Here is a 23,929-nt window from a genome sequence, read left to right as displayed (position 1 = left end):
TGTGTCCGCCGAGAACTGAAAAATAAATATTAAAAAAAAAAAAAAATTCTCTCTCTCTCTCTCTCTCTCTCTCTCTTTCTCTCTCTCTCTCTCTCCCCTCTCACTCTCTCTTTAAAAAAAAAAAAACTGCAAAGAAAGATTTAACTGTATTCAATAGTCTATTGTTATTTTGAAACCCTTTGAGATATAATATGGGATAAAGCAAAAAAAAATGTTGATTTAGTTAGAAATCAAAATTTTAGCATATGAGATGAAAGCATAAAATCTAAGAAGTTAGGTAAAACTCTACAGTCTTACATTTGAATTATAATTAATACTCACTTTTCCCTCTATTTTCCAAAAGGCAAAAATCTTAGTAGCAGTAAGTAATCTTAAGACCCATACTATAAGCTTTATATCATTTCTCAAGAAAAAAAAAGAACCATAGATCTTCAAAGAAATAGTAGGCTTCAGATCTGGTGCAGGAAATGCACAAGATGAACCAGGCATATTTTGTTGTGCCAGAAATAAGAAGCTATAAAAGCTAATGATCAAGTCTTGTCAAAAGGACACAGAAGCCAGCTTGAAGGGGCTCCCACAGGACAAATATAGGATAATTTCAGCATCAAAAAGTATAATCCCTGACATCTGACTAAAACACCCTGTACATACAAAAAAGCCAAGAATTAATAATAATCACTAAAAAAGAGAAAAGAAAACAAATCAAAAATTATATATCACTGGAAGATACTAAGGCACTTCCTCATTAGTCTGGAAATTGGCAATTACTGGGAAAGAATTAAGCATTTTAAACTGTCATTCCAGTACAAACTGTGTTTCAGGATAACCAAATAGCCCTAGCAGATGAAATATAACTCTTTCAAAAAGTTCTGTCTAATAAATGCACAAAGAATGTACTTGAAAATTATCATTTTCAAACACCAAGAAATTCAAGAACTGGTCATCCATGGATAAAACCCTTAGATGAGGAGGAGGAACTTTACAATAATGTGATCAGGCTGGAACTATCCAAATCCAGTTATCAATCTCAGCATTACAAAACACAACCAAACATTATGGATGATTTGATATGATACAAATATAATCATGCCTTTAGAACATTCAGTCAAGAATAAATTCATAGAATAGGACATAAATAAAATAATACCATCAGAAAACAGCAAAATCTAGAATATGGGGCACTCTATAAGATAATTCTAATTTCTTCAAAAGTCAATGGTGTGTGGAAAAGGAGGTATGGAGCAAGGTGGGAGGTGAATTGTTGTTTTTCAAGATGCTTAGGAGTCTTAACAACCAAAGATAATGAGTAGATGTGCTTGTTCTGATTCAAACAATTCAAGTGTAAAAATCTATATTTAGGCAATCAGGGAATCTGAATAAATACTATTATATGATATTTTTAAAGTCTTGCTAATTGAAGAGCTCCTGTTAATTTGGTGAAATGTGGTGGTAAAACTGGTTTATTAAAGAAAGAAAAAAATTAAATGCAAACTTAAGTATTTAAGAATGAAATGACAATAGTGTCAAGAATTAATTTTTAAATATTTTAGCAGAAAAAAAGTATAAAGAGGTAAAAAGCAAGTATAGTGTGTGTGTGTGTGTGTGTGTGTGTGTGTGTGTGTGTTTGGTAGGGTGGGGTGGTTACTGGGGATTGAACACAGGGTCCTCAACCACTGAGCCATACCCCCAGCCCTTTTTTATTTTTTCTTTTGAGACAGGGTCTCAATAAGTTGCTGCCTCGCTAAATTGCTGAGACTGGCTTTGAACTTGAAATCATCCTGCCTCAGCCTCCCGCCTGGAATTACAGGCAAGAGCCACCACGCCTAGGGCAATTCCATCAACTCAGGAGGCTGATAGGAGGATTGAAAATTTGAGGCCAGCCTAGCAACATAATGACCCTATCTCAAAATAAAAAATAAAAGGACAGAGATGTAGCTCAGTGGTAAAACTCCTCTGTGTTCAATTCCCAGTACCACCACCTAAATATATACAGAGAGTAAGAGATAGTAGTTAAAGTTGCTTATAAAGGAGGTCACTGTACTGTTTGAATTCACTTTATGTTTGGAAATTAATTTTTATAATAAAAAGTAAACCATACCAACCAATGAACAAAAAAAAAACAAAGACTATGATCTCCAAAATCAGACTCCTAGGATTTGAAACTTACACCACTACCACTTATGACCTATGTGACTTTGAACAAGTTATTTAACTTCTTTAAGCAGGATTCACTTTCTATAAAATGGGAAAACAATACCTCCATTTATTAAATTTGAATGAGAAGACACATTACAAAGCAGACAGAATGTGTGGGAGCACAGTAAATGTCATTACTGTTAATATTATTATTAATACTGTAAAGGAGATAGTTGCAAAGACTTCCATATAGTTCTTTATATAAAAGGTTAATTTTTTTTATCAAAACCCTTATTTGAAATCCTCCTGCACAAATACAAAACACAAATAAGTATTTTTCCTATCATTCAGATTTTTTAAAATTAATAAGCACAAACATGACTATCACCAATTTTTAAACACGTTTAAAATTTTGTGGTATTCTTCAATTAAATTTAAATAAAATGAATGTTACTTATCTATATTTTAGCTAGAATTCTTAGTTGCTTTTAAATTTAAATTTTCTTTAAAATGATACATAAAAAAATTAATCTTTTTTCAACTAAAAACTACAAATATTGTTCTAGTTTCCAAACAAAATCAATCGAATACTTATTCCAGGTTTCACATAACACAAAATATCCTTTTGTAAATAAAGAATTACACTGAAGTCTACAGAGCTGAGGCAACTGATAAATTTTTCCTTTCACTTTTAATCAGGCTTCCTGTTGTAAGAACTCAGCAGACAGTGACGCGAGACACTGCCTCCCAACTTCGGTTCACCTTTGCAGTTCCACAAGGGACACCATGTCAAGATTGTTCAGCTTTTTTGATGAGTGCTGCGTGGGTAACTAATGTGTAAATGCAGATACGTATAGAAAGCAGTTTTGACAGTGATGTATTGCAACTGGTTCCAGATGTCGGTAAGGGATGCTTGGCCAGGCATCTGGGGCTCCACTGCCACAGAGCAGCACCGGGACCAAACTAGTCTTCAAAAGACTATGGCACTTTAACTTAGAGATAGAGTTCTCTCAAAACAATTGCTTGGCTTCTCTTCTCTCAAGAAAGCACTAAAATATTTCTGCTTTATCTGTGGGTTTTTTTTTTTTTTTAACTTAGGAAAGGGGTATCGAACTGTTGTTTTCCAAAGGAAAACTAAAAAAGCAAAGTGCTGGGATATTAAAAATTCAGTACATATTCATCTCCTATAATGAGATTTTTTTTAACTAAACTGCACTAAAACTTGAACATATACAAAAGTTTAAGCAGTCCCTGACTAGTGCAAATGTTGGGATTATTCATCTAACAGAATTCCTAAAAAAGAATATTATCCATGACATATATATCATAATAATTTTAAGTCAAATCATCAACCTTATTTTTCCCTTTTGCTATATATAAACTAGACAGATGTTTATTGAAAAGTATACTGCCAGTTGCACGAACTTTAGGAACTAATGATAAATTTTGTAATGATGTTATTTCCAGAATAAAAACTAAAGAAGAAGGACGAACATGTAAGTAAATAAAACTTCTGGTCCACTTGCTAATGAAATACAAATATTTATATAAAAATTCCAAAATAAAAATGTATTTATTACAATCATGCAATGAATAGCCTTTACCTTTAAAAACTGATAAAGTTGCACTTTCCACATGAAAAATGTTGTAGCACGGCTCCAACATAAGCATTTGGCCTAATGGGAATTTTTTCAAACAACCTGTCTGTCTCCCTCTTCTTTCAATACCAAACTCCCAGCTCCAATCAAAAAAAACTCTCAGGAGATCACCTACAGCTACATTCTCACCATGTTGTTTTGATATAAGACATTTTCTCATTGATCAAGGGAACTGCAGAAAGCATGCATTCTGTTTGTCCTCAAACAAAAAAGGTGACTTACGTTACTGATTTTCAGTATCAAATCAAAGGCTTGCAAATACTTTTAATAGAAATAAAGGTAAACAAATCTGTCAGAATGATGTTTAGAACTCTGTGTTCCTTTTGATTTCCTAATAAATAGAAATTCCAAATATATTACACAACTCTTAATCTGTGAGAGAACCTTGTACTCAATAAGTTCCTATTATAAATAAATTGTGTAACTATGGCCTGAAGTTACTGTTTGGTCTTGTTTGACTTGATACACTAATTGAGGATCAAGAGTAGTTTTAAAAACTGACCAATCTTATTTTTCCAGTGGATCATCAAATTTATTTCTAACCTTGTACTTAAAGGCTCAACCAGTAAAATTTTATGACTGGTTTGGAATACATCAAAGATTGGTACCAAGCAGCAGAAGAGCTGTGAAGTAGTCACTGTCATCTCTTCTTCTGCAGGGCTTTCTGAATGACAAATCTTCATTGTTTAGTTCTATCCTAAATATGATTGTTTTGGTTCCTTACAAATTATGTTTAGCAAATGAAAATATAGCTTATATAGCATTCCTACATAAAACATGAATTGATATATAGAAATTCTATGCAGGCAATACAATTTCATATACATCTCAGATCTAGCAGGTCAAAACAAAATCAGTGCCAGTGAAATTATGATGGGAGTATATGTAACCGATGACTTCTGTGTATATCTTATCTGTTTACTAATAACTCCAAAAGAAATCCTCAACAGTAAACTAGTACTTCTAAAAAAACAAAAAACAAACTATTATATTCAGCCAAAGTCCAAACTTCGAAACTACTGTCATCTGTCTAGCGCAAAGGAGACTAATTTGAATTTAGAATAAGGATATAGGAAATTAGATATTTAGTTTCTGAGGGGTTTTTTGTTGCTATTGTTTGTGTAATGGTTTTTGTACTGGGGATTGAGCCCAAGGAAACTCTACCACTGAACTACAATGCCAGCCCTTTTAAAAATTTATCTTAATACAGGGTCTCACTAAGTTACACATCCTGGCCTCCATTTGCAATCCTACCATCTCAGCCTTTAAAGTAGCTGGGATTACATATATATACTATCATCCTCTGCTTAGTTTCTGATTCTTGAAAAACAAGTCCTTAATTCCAGAACAGGACTCTGTGTCAAACATCCTTACTATTCATGGCAATATAAATTAGTAAAATTTTAGAAAGCAACATGGCAAGATTAAATAAAGCTGGTTACACACATACTCTATGACCCAGAAATTCTATTTCTAGTTACACATCTTGGAGAAATTTTTGCATGCAGACAAGAATATATGTATGTATTCATAAAAGGAAAATTTCTGAATTTAAACACCCTCAATGCTGAAATTTACCCAATGGAATACTACAAAGAAATGAATTTATGGGCTGGGGTTGTAGATCAGTGGTAGAGCACACACCTAGCACAGGTGAGGGCCCTGAGTTCGATCTTCAGCACCACATAAAAATAAATAAATAAAATAAAGGTATTGCGTCCAACTACAACTAAAAAATAAATATTGAAAAAAATATGAAATGAATTGCATTCTGCCATCAAGTATAACAAATTAGAATAAACAATTTAATAAAAAATGAAATCAATACACAGGTAACAAATTGAATACGCCTAGAAAAAACTGGTGAGTGAAAAGATCAGATTGCAAAAACATTATAAAAACAATGTGTACATGCTTGTTTCCACTTGCTTTTTTTTTTTTTTTTTTGTAAAAGGGATTGAACTCAGGGTGCTCCACCACTGAGCCACAAGCCCAGCCCTTTTTTTTTTTTTTTTTTTAATTTTGAAGCAGGGTCTTGGTAAGTTGCTTAGGGCCTCAATAAGTTGCTGAGGCTAGCCTGGAACTTGCAATCCTCCTGCCTCAGCCTCTCAAGTTGCTAGTATAACTGGCATGCGCCACCATGCCCAAATATACGTATTATTTTTAAGTTCATACTAAAAAGATTAAGTATACTTTATCTGTAAACACTCATATACGGAGTAAAAGTTTTATAAAAAATTCAGATGAGCAGAATATGCCCAACTATAAAATTAGCACTAATTTTGTATAGGGATGAAAGTTGAGAATTCAGAAGGATTGGGGGGAATATATAGCCATATATAACTGAGTGTTTTTTTTAAATAAACATCTAAAGTAAATACAGCAAAATATAAAAACTTGTTAAATTTAACACAAAGCAATATGGATGGTCATGTGTTTGAAATATTTTATAACCAAAGATTAAATTGCAAAAATTCCATAAACCCTAATGACAGTTTACAGTATATAAATGAATGTATTTGAATGAGGTACAGTATATAAATGAATATATTTGAATGAGGTATATACCTCACTCAAATATATTCATTTATATACTGTATAATTTTGTTAGGTTAAAAATTACACCCATAATTGAAGGACAGAATAATATATTCTTCCCCCTAAGGTCTTCATACAGTAAGTTGAACTGACTACTTAGTGTTGATATTACTATTATTATGTTTCTGTAGCATTTATGAAATTTATTTTCAAAGAAAAAATATATCTCTAATCACCAGTGACCCTACATTAATTGCTGAATATTACAGAAAAGCTTGAGTCACCAAGCACTTTAAATAAACTATTTGCACTTCAAGTAAGGAAGCTATTTTCTCCCAAATAATCCTATGTACAAAAGAACTGAGCCATGAAAAACTTTAAAGTGGGTAAAATTAATTTCCAGAAAGAATTTGGCAATACTATATTAAATAAAAGAATTAAGCTAAAATTTCTATGCACAATATTCAGTTCTAGCAGTTTACTCCTAGAATTAAATATTCTGTCCTAACTTCTGGAAATAGTTAAATATTAATGTCATTGCTTTTCTCATTCAAAGATATTATGCTAGAATTTAACTGGTTGAAAACTGCCACCCACAGTTAACATTTAGAAAGTGTCTCCCAATACAAAATTAAGAAAATGTCCAGGATATGCTAAGAAAGTTCCCCAATTAAATTCCTAAACTAAAGGAAGCTACTACATTAAGCTTAGTGATATTACAAACCATAGATAATAAATGCCAAATTGAAAATTAAAAAGAAAAATAGACACTGGCTAGCAGTACAGACTAATAGAAGTACATGGCAATGCTTACTGGTAAACTAACACTTCTTCCTAAATAACTGGTTTTCAAAGTGTAATCCAGGGGCCCCTCGGAGGTATCTCTGGTGTCTGAAAGGTCAAAACAGTTTTCACAGAATTATTAAGATGTGGTGTTGCCCTTTTTACTCTCATTCACTCATGAATACAAAACAAAGTTTACAGGAGGCTACATGAAGTATGGTATCACAGAAGAATGAATGCAGGAGCAGATAGGAAAATCCAGCTATTGAAGCCAGACATTAAAGAGATTTGCAGAAAACGTAAACCAATACCATTCTTCTAATTTTTTATTTTAGAAAATGTAAACTGCTTTTTATTTTTAAGATGTTTCTGCAACATGCAATTATTTCACTCCTGTTACTTTTAAAAGTATTTTATTTCTAACATGATAAATATTATGTAAGTTGGCAAAAGCTCTCCAAGAATCACATGAAAAGGTAATAAAGACAAAATGTTTGAGAATCTAAATCATGGAGCTAATATAAGGATTAAATGAGCTAACACACTTAAAGTACTTTTCACTCAACATGGCAAGCAGTGAGCTCTCAGTCAGTGGTAGCTATCATTATTATTTCATAACAAGTAGGCCATAGAAAGCAATGCTGAGACCAGGCATTTTGGGGAAATTAATTGTCCCCCATTCTCTACTAATCAATGAGGATTTTTTTCAATCATTCAAACTGAATTTATTATATAGTTTAATTTCTAATATAAATGGTAGTATAGTAGGTCTCAATATTTCCTTTCTAAACCCTGTGATTTCCTCACTAACTAGGAAGGCCTGGATTAAACTTACATAATATTTTAGAAACTAGAGTTCTCTCACCCTTTGAGCTGTTAGGAAATCAAAAAAGAAGCCTAAGTGTCCTGTGCCAAGCACAACAAATTAATTGGGATAATGAGCCTCATAAAAAAGAAGACATCCCTTTCCCCAAAGAGAGGATCGATACAGCAGCATGTAGTATGGGAACTGAAAGGGACTTTAAGCAATATCTATTCCAATCTGCTATTTAGACCCCTGATTCCAGGCATATTTAGCACCTACCAAACACAAACAGGAACCAAGGCTCACCAAATGAACAGTTATTTTTCACACTAATAGTCCTATACCTCTTGCACAAAGTGAAGCAAAATCTTTCCTGTTTTTATTTTAAAGTCACTTCCTCATGTTTCATCTTTTACTAATAAAGATAAAAAATAATAACAGAAATAGTATGAAGAGACCAGTAGTCGGCATCAATCTCATAAACATCCTTCAACCCATTAAATCTACTTTTCTGTAGACAAAATACCTCCCAAATCTTTTAACTATTTCCCACTGAACCTAAAGTTCTTTCTCTTAACTATTCTTTTTCACTATTTAAACTCTAAAATAGAAACATATTGGATGTTTCTTACTTCTTCTTTGGGGCAGATGTGGGGAGGAACACTGATCCAAAACAGCTACCCCAGAAATCTTACTGAGGCATTAATGGACGATTTAGGCTTCGAAGGCATTATTAGAAACAACCTGACATAGCAAATTGTTCCCACATTTAGCATGAAAGACATTTTTAATATTATCACCAAAAGAAAAATGTTATCTCTCTCCTTTAAAAGGTGCATATTTGTATTATATATGTTAAATTCAGTCTTTTTAAAATTATCTTTGCCTCTTGAAATCAGCATTAAGATGAAAGCAAGTTTATTGTTGCTATGGTAATACTCCAATGAATACAATAATATACAGAGATACATAAAAATCCATTTTCTGAGTAGCATCTACAAATGAGTAAAAGTTAAATACGTTAGCAACTGTTTCATCACAGGGTTATAACAATTTAGTGATGTTTATACTTTTATATAAACCATCATACTTGGTGTAATTTGAAAATGTTAATAATTAATAACAATGTTCAACATTTGTGGACAAAATCAGGGAATGCTAGATGCTCCTCTTTCCCACAAACAAAACAGACTTCACCAAATAGGATCACACTGCAAACTTTCACATTTAAGAGGAACACTTGCTACAGAGACAAGGACAGGCGAGTGAAGAGAATGAATGGTGGTTGTTACTAATAAAAGATACATATTTTTGAAGCTACTTAGCAAAAACAAATTTGAGTATATACCCAAATTTCACAACTGCTAAAATAGATAATCCATGAAATCCCAAATACAACTACTCATTGAAGTGTATTTCATAATGAAATACTGAATAAGGCTAAGAGTATCATAATGTATGATATGGAGTTTTAAATAATAACCAAGCCCCTGTATTAAAACATTAATAAAATATATACATTTATTAAATTAGACAGCCTATCTTTTTCTATGGTTAAATTATAATCCAAGTTTTTTATTATAAACTTAAACTCTAAAATGAATTTCTGGAGGGTGTGGCTCAGTGGTTAAGTCCTCGCATGTGTGAGGCACTGGGTTCCATCCTCAGCATCACATTAAAATATAAATAAATAAAATAAAGGCATGCTGTCTGTCCACAACTAAAATAAAATTTTTAAAAAAATGAATTTCCCTTTAAAATATTTTCCTAAAACTACTGAAAAAAATTGAATAAAGAGGGGGCTGGGGTTGTAGCTTAGTGGTGGAGTGCTTGCCTGGAATGTGTGAGGCACTGGATTCAATTCTCAGCACGACATATAAATAAAATAAAATAAAAAGGTCCATCAATGTCTAAAAAAAAACTTTAAAAAATAAAGAAAGATCTAAAAATACAGTAGGCTCAGAGAAATTTCAGTTTTCAAGCTGAAAAAAAAAATCACAATGAAAAAATCGCATTTGAGGGCTGGGATTGTGGCTCAGCGGTAGAGCATTTGCCTAGTGCGGGCGGGACTCGGGTTCGACCCTCAGCACAACATAAAAAATAAAGGCATTGTGTTGTATCCATCTACACCTAAAAAATAAAATTTTTTTTAAAAAATTGCATTTAAGTTAAGAAGTATTTTTAATCCTGGAAAGCAAAAAGGGCTGCTGCTTTTAAAAATAATTTTCACTGATCAGTAAAGGAGTTTTCACATCTTGTACACAACAGAACTGGAGGAAAATTAACTGCAAAGGCTACCTTTGAGAGCACTCATCTCCAGTGTTTATCTGGCAACAGGACAAAGTCCACACTTTCAAAAGCTATACAGCACAACATATGTGCTACAATATTTAAAATATTTTACACAAAATTCTTCTTACAAGAGAAAAACACATTAGAATTATAAAATTAATTTCACTCTCTGCCACCATTTACTTCCTACCTTTCAATATTAAATTTCAATTTTACTTATTTAGGAAAAATTACATAATTCTTCACAGCACAGTTTAAAAATAACTCCACTATTAATGCAGGCCCTTTATTTAATCACAGGCTAATTTACTCCTGACAGAAAGTAAATTCCACTATTTTCTGTGAGGCTTTATGAAATTGCCATCATTTTTAATTAATTCTTAATTAAAATATATTACACCACAGCTTCTACCCATCTCTCTTGATATTCTAACATAATCAATTCAAGACCATTTACATATCATTAATTAAAAGCCTTCCTCTCTCATCCTTAAAATCATAATGAGGCTCTATTTCTCATTAGCACCCTTTAAGGGATAAAATAACAATACAGTCAAGAATGAATGCTAACTTTTTAAACAATAATTTATACTTTCAAAACCTATATAGTGGACAGTGCTATTTTCAAAATTCCTCAAATTTAGGGAATTCTTAAATTCTTTCTTTGTTTTTCATTGGGAACACCAGAGCAACAATTGGCTATAATTTGAAACAAATCTTCAAATAAGATAACCAATAAGTTAGATAAGAAAAATACCATCATTGAGACCAGGGAAAGCCAAATAGATTTCCATATTTGGACAATGGCAAGTCTCATCATGAAATGCTATAAAGAGTGAAAATAACACAATTAACAGCAACTTGCTTTTATTTCCATTTTTAAAATTTGTCCTAAACTTTCAAAAATGATAATAATCTAAACCCTCTAAAGGAATCATTTCCTTTTAAAATGATTCTTTCTTTCAGGTGGGATGTAGCTCAATGGTAAATCACTTGCTTCCCATGTACAAAGCCCTAGGTTCAACCTCTGCACCAAAAAAAGACCAACAAAAACTAAAATACAATAAAGTAAAAGATTTTTTCTTTCAATTAAAAGTCCACTGCTATTGGTACATTATAATAATTTTACATAATGGTGGAATTCGTTATTACATATTGTTTAATATCTCTTAAACTCCACAATGTAGTTAGAAAAATATAAATAAAATTTATAACTGTATTTCTTACTAGCCTACTACTTCATATTGAAGTATCTAGTGTCTGTAGTTGCATGAAGAACTGAAATAGAGAAGCAAGAGAAGTTCCATAATTAAACTCCAGAGCTATGATATGTTTTACACATTCTTAAATGAGCTGTGATATATACTGGTACTATAAAAAGTTATCATTTATTGGTAATGAAAGGTAAAAATTAACCACCTATTCAATGATTTTACTTCTTCAGAAAGCTTTAAAGTCAAATGCAGCTTTGAGAGACAATTTATGGTAACTCATGACTTTTTAACCCACTATTTTCAGTATTTTGGCTATAAGTTACAAAATTAATGCAACCTCAACAATGATTACTTTTATGATTAGAATAAAAAAAATTTCATTGGTTTTTTTAAGCAACTGCTATAGTATTGCCTTTTGTGATACTGCTAAAAAAAACTGAACTAAACCTTAATTTATTACATTTTCCAGCTATTATTCACAATTATATTTTCAGGACCAAACTATAAATATAAATAGGAAACAAATGAGAACCAAAATGTGACCAAAAAAATAATACCACATAATTGAGGCAAAATAAAATCATACTCGTGTCTTGGAAATTTTATGCAGACTTATTGTCACCAGCATTAACTATATCTGGGTGCTTCATATCAGGCAGATCAGATTTATATCACTGTCTTCTGTCAAATACAGGTGCTCCACCACAACTTGTCAAGACAGCCTGTCTGAATCTTCACACGTCAGACAGAATCACAGCACTTGGTGTTTTGGTCTGTTGACAGCAATTTATTTTGATGTGTTGTCACAATATGGAATTCTTCCATGCTCTGCACCATGGTGCCAATAAGTCCCACTGTACTTTTTTCTACTGCCAGATGCTACAGGTTTAGTAAGGAGAAAGGGCAAAGTTTTATCTTACTTCTAAACCCCTTTCAATTAAGCCCTAAATAGTTAATTTAAAAGTGTAGTAGAGGGCTGGGGATGTGGCTCAAGCGGTAGAGCGCTCGCCTGGCGTGCGTGCGGCCCGGGTTTGATCCTCAGCACCACATACCAACAAAGATGTTGTGTCCGCCGAGAACTAAAAAAAAAATAAATATTAAAAAAATTCTCTCTTTCTCTCTCTCTCTCTCTCTCTCTCTCTCTCTCTCTCTCTCTCTCTCTCCTCTCTCACTCTCTTTAAAAAAAAATAAATAAAAAAAATAAAAAATAAAGTGTAGTAGAGTGCTGAACAGCACTATCTTGAGACATAGCTTAATCCTAGCATCTAACATGCTGTTTAATACCACAGCCAACAATCTGGGTGAAGCAAAGCTAACCAGCTGTTCAGAACAACCAAAGACTTTCAAAATCTAGTAAATCCCAAATTCTGAGGAAACACTCTGAGACTAAACAATAGACTCAGGCTACAGATCTATTGTGGTCAATTGTTTTCTCAGCTACTTCCCAGAGCTTGTTCCAATCCCATAATAAAAACTTCAATTTAGTGCAATACAAACATTTATTATGCACCTATGTATAAATGTAGGCACTAGGGGATACAGATGAGTGAGAATGAGATGGTAAATGGGCATAGATTTCTTTGAAGTTTTATTCAAATTCAGGTTCCAGAAAGCTATACAAATTCCAGATTTCTCCTCTAGGAGTATGAAACACAACTTAGACACAAAACACAAAAAACAGCTAATTAGGGGATAGGGGTATATAGCTCAGTTGGTAAAGTACTTGCTTTGCATGCACAAGGCCCTGGGTTCGATTCCCAGACCAAAAAACAAACAAAATCGATTCCCAGACCAAAAAACAAACAAAAAACAGCTAATTAGATGTGGCAGAAAAAAAGTATTCACCAACAAACAAACTTAGGGGTTTTCAATTTGGTAATATTTTCTCATTTCATATACTAATTCTTCATATTAAAACCTTCTACCTAAAACCAACCAAAAGTAGACATTTCAAGGACCCAATGATTTTAGGGTTTTGTGTTTCTTTGTTTTGGTTGCACTACTGGAGATTAAACCCAGGGACACTCTATCATTGAGCTACATCCCCAGTCCTTTTCACTTTTTTAGAGACAGGAGCTGGCCAAGTTGTCCAGGCTGTTCTCAAACTTTCAATCTTTCTGCCTCAGCTTCCCAAATAGCTGAGATTATAGGCATATATCTGTAAATTCTTTTCTTACAAGCAGGGAAGATATCAGTATTTTCATGTTTCCCATTTCCACGTAGTTCAATTACTCTATTATAGCAAAAGACAAAAATTAAAAAGTAGTCAGGCATGGTGGCACATACTGTATTCCCAGCAACTCGGGAGGCTAAGATAGGAGGATTACAAGTTCAAGGCCAGCCTCATGAATTTAGTAAATCAAAGCTGAACAAACACTCCCAAACTTAAAATGATTCCATTAAATTATATTCTGAGTTCTTAAAATAGATAGATCTCAAAATTTTTAAAATGAGTTGGGATGTAGTTCAGGGTTACCCCTGAGCCCTTGGGATCTATCCCCAGGACTGCAAAAATATAAATGATGACAATAATAAAGATCAAATGTCCCCTTGTTAAAAAAAAAAAATCAGAATAAAAAATTAGTTTTAGGTTTGAAATCATACACTGGAAAATATAAAATTAAAAACCATTCTTGGGCTGCGGTTGTGGCTCAGCGGTAAAGCGCTCACCTAGCATGTGTGATAAAGATATCATGTCCAACTACAGCTAAAAAATAATATTTTTTAAAAAAACCATTCTTATCAAATTCTCTAAACAAATAAGTAGTATATGCCATAAACCCAAACAATGAAATCCTTCTTTGTAAAGAGTAAATCATGGGCTGGGGCTGTAGCTCAGTGGCAGAGCACTTGCACTAGCATGTGTGAAACATTGGGCTCAATCCTCAGCACCACATAAAAAAATATAAATAAAATAAAGGCATGTATCCATCTAAAACTATTTAAAAAGAAGTAAATCACAAGTCTAAGCTCATCTGAAAGGTACCATGTGACTATGCATGTAAGGTTCATTTTCAGACTTTACACTTAACTACAGAAATGTCTTTATATTTATGAGCAGGAACTCTCTGGTAATATTTATTACATACAGCTGGTACACACTATACTCATAAGAACTTATCTCCAAAGAATTCTGCTATAATTTTTTTAATCTAACAATCTTTGCATCTTCTCTGAGAGTTAAGTGGGTAGTAAAGCAGATGGTATTTTTTTAATTTTGTAGAACAAGAAAAATAAGACATTAAGATTTTACTGAGTTGGAATCAAAGCTGAACAAACACTCCCAAACTTAAAATGATTCCATTACATTATATTCTGAGTTCTTAAAATAGATAGATCTAGTATGTCAGCCTTTCTGCATAATTCTGGAAGGTACCACTCACAAAATGTGCTATAAATGATACAAAATGGAGTTGTACAACACAACAAACCTGAATATAAGTGAGACTCAATAAAATTACCGTGTGTTTTCCTTCCAGAAAAAGGGAGATTATCTGTGACACAAACCCTAGTCTATTCAAAGTACAAGGTTACACCATCATATAAATCAGTTATCCTCCAGTCCACCTCCAAGATCTCCAGGAGAATAAAGCTCTGAATAGTGTGGGAGTATGGGACACAAACACTCCTGGTAAAGATTCATTGCAGGCTGATTTTTATCCAGTAAATAAGTATGGCAAGTAAACAATGTGTATAATTCAATGTATATTGTCTCCAAACTCCATGTCTAATCTACTAAACTACAGGCTGGGAATTTAGCTCAGTGGTGAAGAACTTGCTTAGCACAGGTAAGGCCCTGGGTTCAATTTCCAGCAAAACCAGAAAAAGACACATCAAGTAGGCTGGGGTTGTAGCTCAATGGTAGAGTGCATACTATGCATGTATGAGGCCCTGGGTTCAATCCCTAGAAGGAAAGGAAACTAAAGGAAAGGAAAAGGAAAAGGAAAAGGGAAGGGGAAGGGGAAGGGGAAGGAAAGGAAAGAAAGGGAAAGGAGTCAATCTCAAAAATATGACCAAATTACCTATGTATGTAGCTTTTATAGGCAGGCACCAATAATACCAGCCAACACAGACAATCCTTAACTCTACTTTCACAACTGATTTTCGAAAGAATAAGGAGCAAATAAAAAATGTTGATCAACAATATTGCTTTCCTTTTAACAGAGTGAAGATCAACTACACAGGCCCAGCTGTATTAGCCTAATAAAAACACATAAGTTTTGCCCAAAAGACTCAGAAAAGCCCTATCATCTGATATTTTAAAAGATGAGGCATTACAAAAAAGAGAATAAGAGAGCTGGTAAAGAATGAAAAGAAGATAAAGCATAAAGATTGGCTATCTATATAGTCATATAATATATACATGTATATATATATATGTGTGTATATGTATATATATTTATATATAAATATATCCATATAAACATATATACATATATAGAGAGACTATATTTATATAATCTAACTAAATATTTCTTCTATTATAAGTAACTATTCACAGAACTAAAAATAAGCAAAAAAACTAGACAGTAGCCAGGCAAGGTGATGTACACCTGTAATCCCAGTGGCTCAAGAGGCTGAGACAGAAGGACCACAAGTTCAAAACTAGCCTCAGCAAAAGTGAGGCACTAAGGAACTAGTGAGACCATCTCTGAATACAAAATAGGGTTAGGGATGTGACTCAATGATTGAGTGTCCCTGTGTTCAATCCCCACTACCCCAAAACAAAAAACAAAAACAAGAAGCTAGAGAGTAAAAGGGGAAAGATGGAAGATTGCATAAATAAACTAAATTCCTCACCATAGAAAAGCTATATACAGTTAAAAATGACAACTACTTGAACTCCTACATACATGTGAGAGAAAATAAAAACTTGAGGACAGTGAAAACCCTGTACCCAATCAAAAATAACATAATGAAAAGAAAACTAACTGGATTAAGAGTTGGAGGACTTGAGCACTAATCTTTACCTCAGTTCTGCAACTTACTTAGCAAGTGACCTTTGGTAAATCCCTTACTTAGCCTTTTTAATCCTCAGTTTCCTAATTTGAAACAAGAACAACACATGCCCCATCTACATCAAAAGCTGTTATGAGGATTAAATAGATTACACAAACGTACCATGCAAATATTGAAGAATAACTTCAGATAATTGAAAATCAGCTATTACTTCTGTATCTTCTGGGTGGAGACAGCAGACTGCACATGTGCTTCATTTCCTCTCCTTCCTTTCAAATTCCCAATGATATGTCAGTAAAGGATATAAATCCATTGAGAGGAGGAGGGGTGACAGAAGACAGATCTTTATAAGTTTCTGGAAGGCAGACAGCAAATGAGACACTACACTGATAAACAGCACAGTGGAGGAGGCGCAAACTCACAAACAGGTAAGAGTAGCAGAAGAGGGAGAAGCCAGTTTTCCCAGTAAATACTGGGAGAGGCTACAATCTTCGACAGAGGCAGCAATGGGAAATGAGACAGTACATTAAAAGAAGGTCTGAGTAACACCTGGCCATTGTGCTCCTCCCTGTATTTTCCACACACATATCTAATCTCTGCAGAGACCATCATTTCCCCAAAATAAGCCAGACAACCATTTTCAAAAAAAAAAAAAAAAAAACAAATAAAATGTAAAATCAAAAGCATAATAGGTAAAGGAGTGGGTACCAATTTCCTCATGCTTAATAATAACAATAAAAAATACAATCTGATGTTGATGGAATCAAAACTAGAGAACATATTATGTATAAAAGTAATTTATGGGCTGGGACTGTAGCTCAGTGGCAGAGTGCTTGCCTAGGACCACATAAAAAATAATGATAATAAACAAATGAAATAAAGGCAAGCTGTCCATCTACAACTAAAAAAAAATTTTTTAAGTAACTTATAACAACCTAAAAAGTTTCTTCTTAGCAAAAGAAACAATCTGTGAGGTGAATAGAGAGTCCACATCTTGGAAGCAAATCTTTACTCCTCCCACATCAGATAGAGCACTAATCTCTAGGATATATAAAGAACTCAAAAAGCTACAACCCAATCAATAAATCAGCCAAGGACCTGAACAGACACTGCTCAGAAGAAGATATACAATCAATTAATAAATATATGAAAAATGTTCATTATTACTAGCAATCAGAGAAATGAAAATCAAAACTACTCTAAGATATCATCTCACTCCAGTCAGAATGGCAGCTATTATGAATACAAACAACAATAAGTATTGCCCAGGGGGCTGGGGATGTGGCTCAACTGGTAGCGTGCTCGTCTGGAGTGCGTGCGGCCCGGGTTCGATCCTCAGCGCCACATACCAACAAAGATGTTGTGTCTGCCGAGAACTAAAAAATAAATATTAAAAATAAAATTCTCTCTCTCACTCTCTCTCTCTCAAAAAAAAAAAAAAAAAAAGTATTGCCCAGGATGTGGGAGAAAAGGTACATTCATACACTGCTGGTGGGGCTGCAAATTGGTGCAGCCAATATGGAAAGCAGTATGGAGATTTCTTGGAAAATTGGGAATGGAACCACCATTTGACTCAGGCGTCCCTCTCCTCAGTCTATACGCAAAGGACTTATACTACAGGGACACAGCCACATCAATGTTTATAGCAGCACAATTCATAATAGCTAAACTGTGGAACCAACCTGGATGCCCTTCAATAGATGAATGGATAAAAAAAAATGAGGCATATATACACAATGGAATATTACTCAGCAATAAAAGAGAATAAAATCATGACATTTGCAGGTAAATTGATGGAGTTAGAGAAGATAATGCCAAGTGAAATTAGCCAATCCCAAAAAAAACACACTGCTGAATGTTTTCTCTGATAAAAGGAGGCTGATTCATAATGGGGTAGGGAAGAGAGCATGGAAGGAATAGATGAACTCCATATAGGGAAGAGAGGTGGGAGCGGAAGGGAGGGGGCATGGGGTTAGAAATGATGGTGGAATGTGGTGAATATTATTATCCAAAGAACATGTATGAAGACACGAATTGGTGTGAATATACTTTGTATACAACCAGAGATGTGAAAAATTGTGCTCTATATGTGTAATAAGAATTGTGATGCATTCTGCTATCATATATAAATAAAAAAAGGTAATTAAAAAAAGAAAAGAAACAAGTTCTCAGTGCAAAACAGCAACAACAGAAACACACAAAAGCAAAACAAAAAACCAAACTACCCTTCTGCAAGGCAATTAGGTACACAATGAAAAATGTCATCCAAGTATCTTAGCATCCAGGGGGATTTCTTCTTAGCTTGCTCAAGTGGGAGCTCTATGAAAAGGAAAATTCATATCTATATCTCTTGGAGTGAGTCCACAGCCTATCTAGGTGTTAGGAATTATAGACAGTGAGTGCCATGAGAAACACCATGGAGGTCTGCTTACTCTATTGAAATCTTCTCAATTGTAGCTTAACAATTCTGCTTCTCTGTCCTTGCCTGTCTGTCCTCACCTCTAGACTTCAAGCTCCACAAGTTCATGTCTATTTTGCTTATAGTTCTGCCCCTGGTACTGTCTTTGTGTAACGTGTAACATATAGGAGTTTACAACTAGGCTAAAAATAAATGAGGACATATTGAAAATAATAATAATAATGATAATGAAGTAAGTTATAACAGAATTAAAAATAAACAATAAAACTACAGAGATAGTTAAGATGAGAAAGGATGGGAGATTGAATAAATAAACCAAATATCTCATCAAGATACTATACACCCAGCTAAAAATTATAACTATTGAAATTTATGATGATTAACAAGCAGAAAAACCAAGAACAGAAAGAAAAATGTAGTCAGCCTCCTCTGAAGAGACTAGGAAGGGGAGGGACAGCAAGAATTTAGAAAATTGTTTCCAACTATGAAAGGGGAATACTTGGATAATTAAAAATGATCTATTAACTAGTTGAAAAAGATTCTTTTCAAAAAGAATTTATCTGGGCTGGGGATGTGGCTAAAGCAGTAACGTGCTCGCCTGGCATGCTCTCGGCGCTGGGTTCGATCCTCAGCACCACATACAAATAAAATAAAGATGTTGTGTCCACCAAAAACTGAAGAATAAATGTTAAATCTCTCTCTCTCTCTCTCTTAAAAAGAATTTAAAAAAAAAAAAGAATTTATCTAGAAATTTAGCCTGTAGAACATAAAATCTGAAGACCTAGTCTGGTATCTTTCATTCTTTCAAAAAAATAGAGATAATTCTTCAGATTGTGAGGAAAAATTATCTTCCTATGCACCTTAGTTAGGAAAAAGGAATAAAACTAAAAAATAAGAATGACTTCACCTTTTGGCATTGCTAAAAGATATGTTAGAAATCCCTAATCCTCCACCTGAAAAATAGCAACTGGGAATAGTGTTTTCAACCTCAAATTCCTATTCTGGAAGCTGTTAATCGGCTTGAATGGTGGGTGGCTTAATTATATAAGGACCACATTAAGGTCTCTGAGGAAGCAGAGCGATCTGATGGGTTTTAATTTGAAATACTCTTTATAAAATTAAAAACAAATGCCAAACTGACTGTAATCTGGGCCTCTGTGAAGATGTAAAAGGCCAATACAGCTATCAGAATACAGTGTGATCAGTTAGACTTCTAGCCCAAATTGATCTGGGACTGTTCAATAATCATGCATGTTACTCACTAGGCAGTCAAAAGAAAGCAGTGTGCATTCCTATTCCATCTTGTAGGTCTTTCTCTAGGCTGTTTTCGGGTAATTAGAACTGATCATCTCCTATCTGTGAAAGGGTAATATCTTCAGGCTTTTCAGACATTCTGAAATAACTCCTATAGTACTAAAATCCTTGGATTCTAATGTATGTAGTCATAGCACTAATCTCAAAAAGAATGGTATAGTTTAGAAAAATCTGATCCATTCTCTTTCATTCTAGAATTTAAATAGCACTTTAGCATTCAAAAACAAAAGGGGGGTGCAACTACTTCAATTCTATACAAAGTTAAAGTTAACAAGGCTAATGAATCTTTTTAAAGCATACACAAGTAAAATAACTGGGAGAACAGCAAGGTCAAACATGAAAGTGTCCATCTTTGGGGGAAGAAAGCAATCTACTAACTTGGATCCAGGACACTTTCATAGATTTCTACCATCCAAGACCATTATTGACAGGTATATTTGCCTTGGTTGTTGACCTCTTCAGCAGCACTGTACAGAAAACCATACTGCAAGCCATATATGTGATTCTACCAAAATTTAAAAAACAAAAAGAAACAAATAAAATTTATTTTAATACTATATCTTAATTCAGTATACACAAACATCATCATTTCAACAAAGTCAATAGTTTTGAAAAGGTTATTAATGAAATAATTTATTTGTTTTTTCAGTCTTCAAAAACGTTTTACACCTATAATATTTTTTTAAAGTATATATTTTACACTTAAAGGACATTTCAATTCAAACAAGCCACATTTTAAGTGCTCAAGAGCCACCATATGGCTGCTAAGAACTCTCACTTGAGAAGTTTTCCTTTCAATTGATAGGCCTGGCTTAAGGAGAATCAACTGCAGTTTTGCAATACCATACAGGATTATTATTATTATTATTATTCTTAGTTGAGGACACTTCTTTGCCTCCAATCCTTGCTGGAACTCCATTATAAAGACACCAAAGAGGGGAGCGGGACACATAAATCTGCAAGAACAAAGAGTATAAGAACTGACAAGACAGGCTTACACCCTCCCCAACCTTCTTCTCCCTTACTTTCCAGCCAAGAATTTGGTGGATAATTCTCAGGGAACTAATCTGGCTAACACACACAGACCTGACAACAGGACATCACCACACCAAACCACTGGGTCACAGTGGTTGAGTTAGCACCACCAAAACCAAGAAAATTCGCTAAAAGGAACTGAATTTTTACTCGGGTTTGAAGTGCCTCAGACTTAAATAGTCCTCTATTCTTGTATTCACTGAGGCCACTATGAGCCAGGCACTGTTCTAAGCACTGGAGATACAGCAGTGAACAAAAAGTGGCTCCCCTCAAGGAGTTTACATTCTAAAAGGCAAATTGACACAAAACAAATTAAATAAAAAATAGAATTAAAAATAAAGCTGGAGAGCTGGGGTTGTGGCTCAGCCCCTAGCATGCCTGAGGCATTGGGCTCAATCCTCACCACCACATAAAAATAAAATAAAGATATTGTGTCCAACTATAATTAAAAAATAGACATTAAAAAAATAATAAAGCTGGAAAGGGGGCTCAACTTTAATGATAAGAGAAAGGAAGAATGTCGTTTTATTTATGAAAGCTGTTTTATTTAGTCTCCCTGATGATGATAGATATCAAGCAGAGGCTCAAGAGATCTGGGCAATAGAGATTTCCAAAGGCAGAGAGAACAGCAAGTACAAAGCACCTGAAAGGACAGTATACTTGGCCTCCTAGCTAGAGGAACACAAAGAAGCCTATTAGGCTGGATCGAAATGAGTGGCACAGAGTGATGGAAGGATAAAATCACAGAGGTTGAAGTGGAACAGAGCTTACAGGTCTTGGAGACTCCAGTAAAATGGCAATCTAGAAGAAGAACAGTGACATCATCTAACTTAATGTATTACACGAATTACCAGTTGTGTGAAGAAATGAGAGAAGCAAGGATGCTGACTGTAGCAGCCTAGATGAGGCATGATGATTGCCCAACAAAGGAAAGAGAGAGTAGAGGTGATATTGGGGTTTGTTTTTTTTCTTTTATCTTAATTTCAATTTTACTTTTAAAAATAATAAAATAATAATAGCCCAAAAAGCATTCACTCATGACATCACCAAATTCACCTACTGTCAACATTTTACCTATCGAGGTATGTATAAATAACACAAATATTTTTACACACACAATTTCTTGTCTGAACCATCTGAAAGTAAGTTACACTCGCTATGGTTCTTTTCTCCTAAATACTTCAGTATTTGGGGCTGGGGTTGTGACTCAGAGGTAGAGTGCTTGCCTAGCATGCATGAAGCACTGGGTTCCATCCTCAGCACCACATAAAAATAAATTTAAAAAAGTCCATCAACAACTAAAACAAAAATAAAAAATAAATACTTCAGTATTTCCTAGAAATGTGATATTCTCTTACATAATAAGCACAGTATCAGCCTCAGTAAATCTAACATGACCCAAGACTTTATCTAATCCATTGTTTGTATTCCACTTTGTCAGTTGACCCAATAATGTCCTAGTATTTTATTCCTTCCAGCTCAGGACCCATTTTAGGATCAAATATCACATCTGTCAATCTCTTTCAGATGCCTTTAATCTGGAACAATAATAGAATAGTTATGGCACTGACATTTTGAACAATAATGCCCCCCTCCACCCATTTTAAAATTACAATGTCCCTAGTTTGGGTTTTGTCTGATGTTTGCTCATGATTATATTTGGATTCTGTATTCTCAGTGACGCATTGGTAAAGCTATGATCTTCTCAGGGTATCACATTGAGAGGCACAGGATGTCCATCTGTCCATCACAGATGCAGCTAATTTGATCACCTGGTCAAGGTATTACCTAATTTCTCCTCTGTGCTATCATTGTTATTTTTTTCCCCTTATCACTAATAAGCAATTTGGGGAAAGCACTTTCAAACCACACAAATAGTTTACTCCTAATCAAGATTTCTCCCTCAATTTAGAATTTGTTAATGATACTTGCCTGATCCAATCTTCACTAGATGATTACAAATTGATAATTTTCCAACTCCAGATTCTTTCCATATTTCTCAGTTGGCCTCAGCACTCTTCTGTGAGAGCCTTCTCCCCTTCCCAATTCATTTATTTACCTGTTATCAGATGGACTCATGAATTCCTATTTTAAAATTCACTACCGTACTTATTTTTGTGTCTCAGATTTGCAAGAGGGAGGTCTTCAATTGGTTCCTATGTCCTTGTAACATGTCCTCAACATTTTTTTTTTCAGCAGTTCTATACACTCCACCATAACAAGATATTCCACAAGCTGGGGTTGTGGCTCAGTGGTACAGTGTTTGCCTCATATGCATGAAGCCCTGGGTTCAATCATGAGCACACATAAAAATAAATAAATTAAACAAAGGTATTTTGTCCACCTACAACTACAAATATTTTTTAAAAAAAAGATATTCTGGGATCATTTTGTATATAGCCCAGCCTGATCCTAGAATCATTCATTTCTTTAAAAAAAATCAACATTATTTATTTATTTAATCGGGAAATGGTATTATAAATGAGAAAACTAAGCACTAGTTGTGCTCATTGTTACAAGTAGGTCTTTGTTTCTTGTCCCTTTTGGATTCTGGTTATATTTTAAAGAAACAATTGTACTTCCTAATGGAGTGTTGGTAGGCTGTAAGGAAAGAAAAAAAAAAAAGTGTTCATCTAGCATGTGTAAGGCCATGGATTTAATTTCCATTACTACACACAAAAAAGAAAAAAAAAAAACTACTGAAAAGCAAAAAAAAAAAAAAAACTGAAACTCTATATATATTCTCAAAAATATCCTCAGAGACAGAAAGATTTGT

The 23,929-nt window shown here is 33.9% G+C and overlaps 1 protein-coding gene across 5 annotated transcripts in view; it reads right to left on the bottom strand.

The window, feature by feature from the left end:
- Pbx3 (PBX homeobox 3) overlaps positions 1 to 23,929 on the bottom strand; it is a 207,922-nt gene that overhangs the window by 128,769 nt on the left and 55,224 nt on the right. The window contains exon 1 of one of the 5 annotated variants that reach the window (XM_078048222.1): positions 3,741 to 3,822. The exons of the other annotated variants lie outside the window; for them this stretch is intronic. Coding sequence (XP_077904348.1) covers positions 3,741 to 3,807 — 67 coding nt within the window. The 5' untranslated portion in view covers positions 3,808 to 3,822. Of the gene's footprint in view, positions 1 to 3,740; positions 3,823 to 23,929 lie in introns of those variants that run through there. 5 annotated transcript variants of the gene reach the window in all.

This window comes from Ictidomys tridecemlineatus, chromosome 4 (genome assembly GCF_052094955.1).
Source record: "Ictidomys tridecemlineatus isolate mIctTri1 chromosome 4, mIctTri1.hap1, whole genome shotgun sequence".
Classification (NCBI taxonomy): Eukaryota; Metazoa; Chordata; class Mammalia; order Rodentia; family Sciuridae; genus Ictidomys; species Ictidomys tridecemlineatus.
The sequence above is the reverse complement of the archived record's forward strand: the minus strand, read 5'-3'. Positions and strand labels throughout refer to the sequence as shown.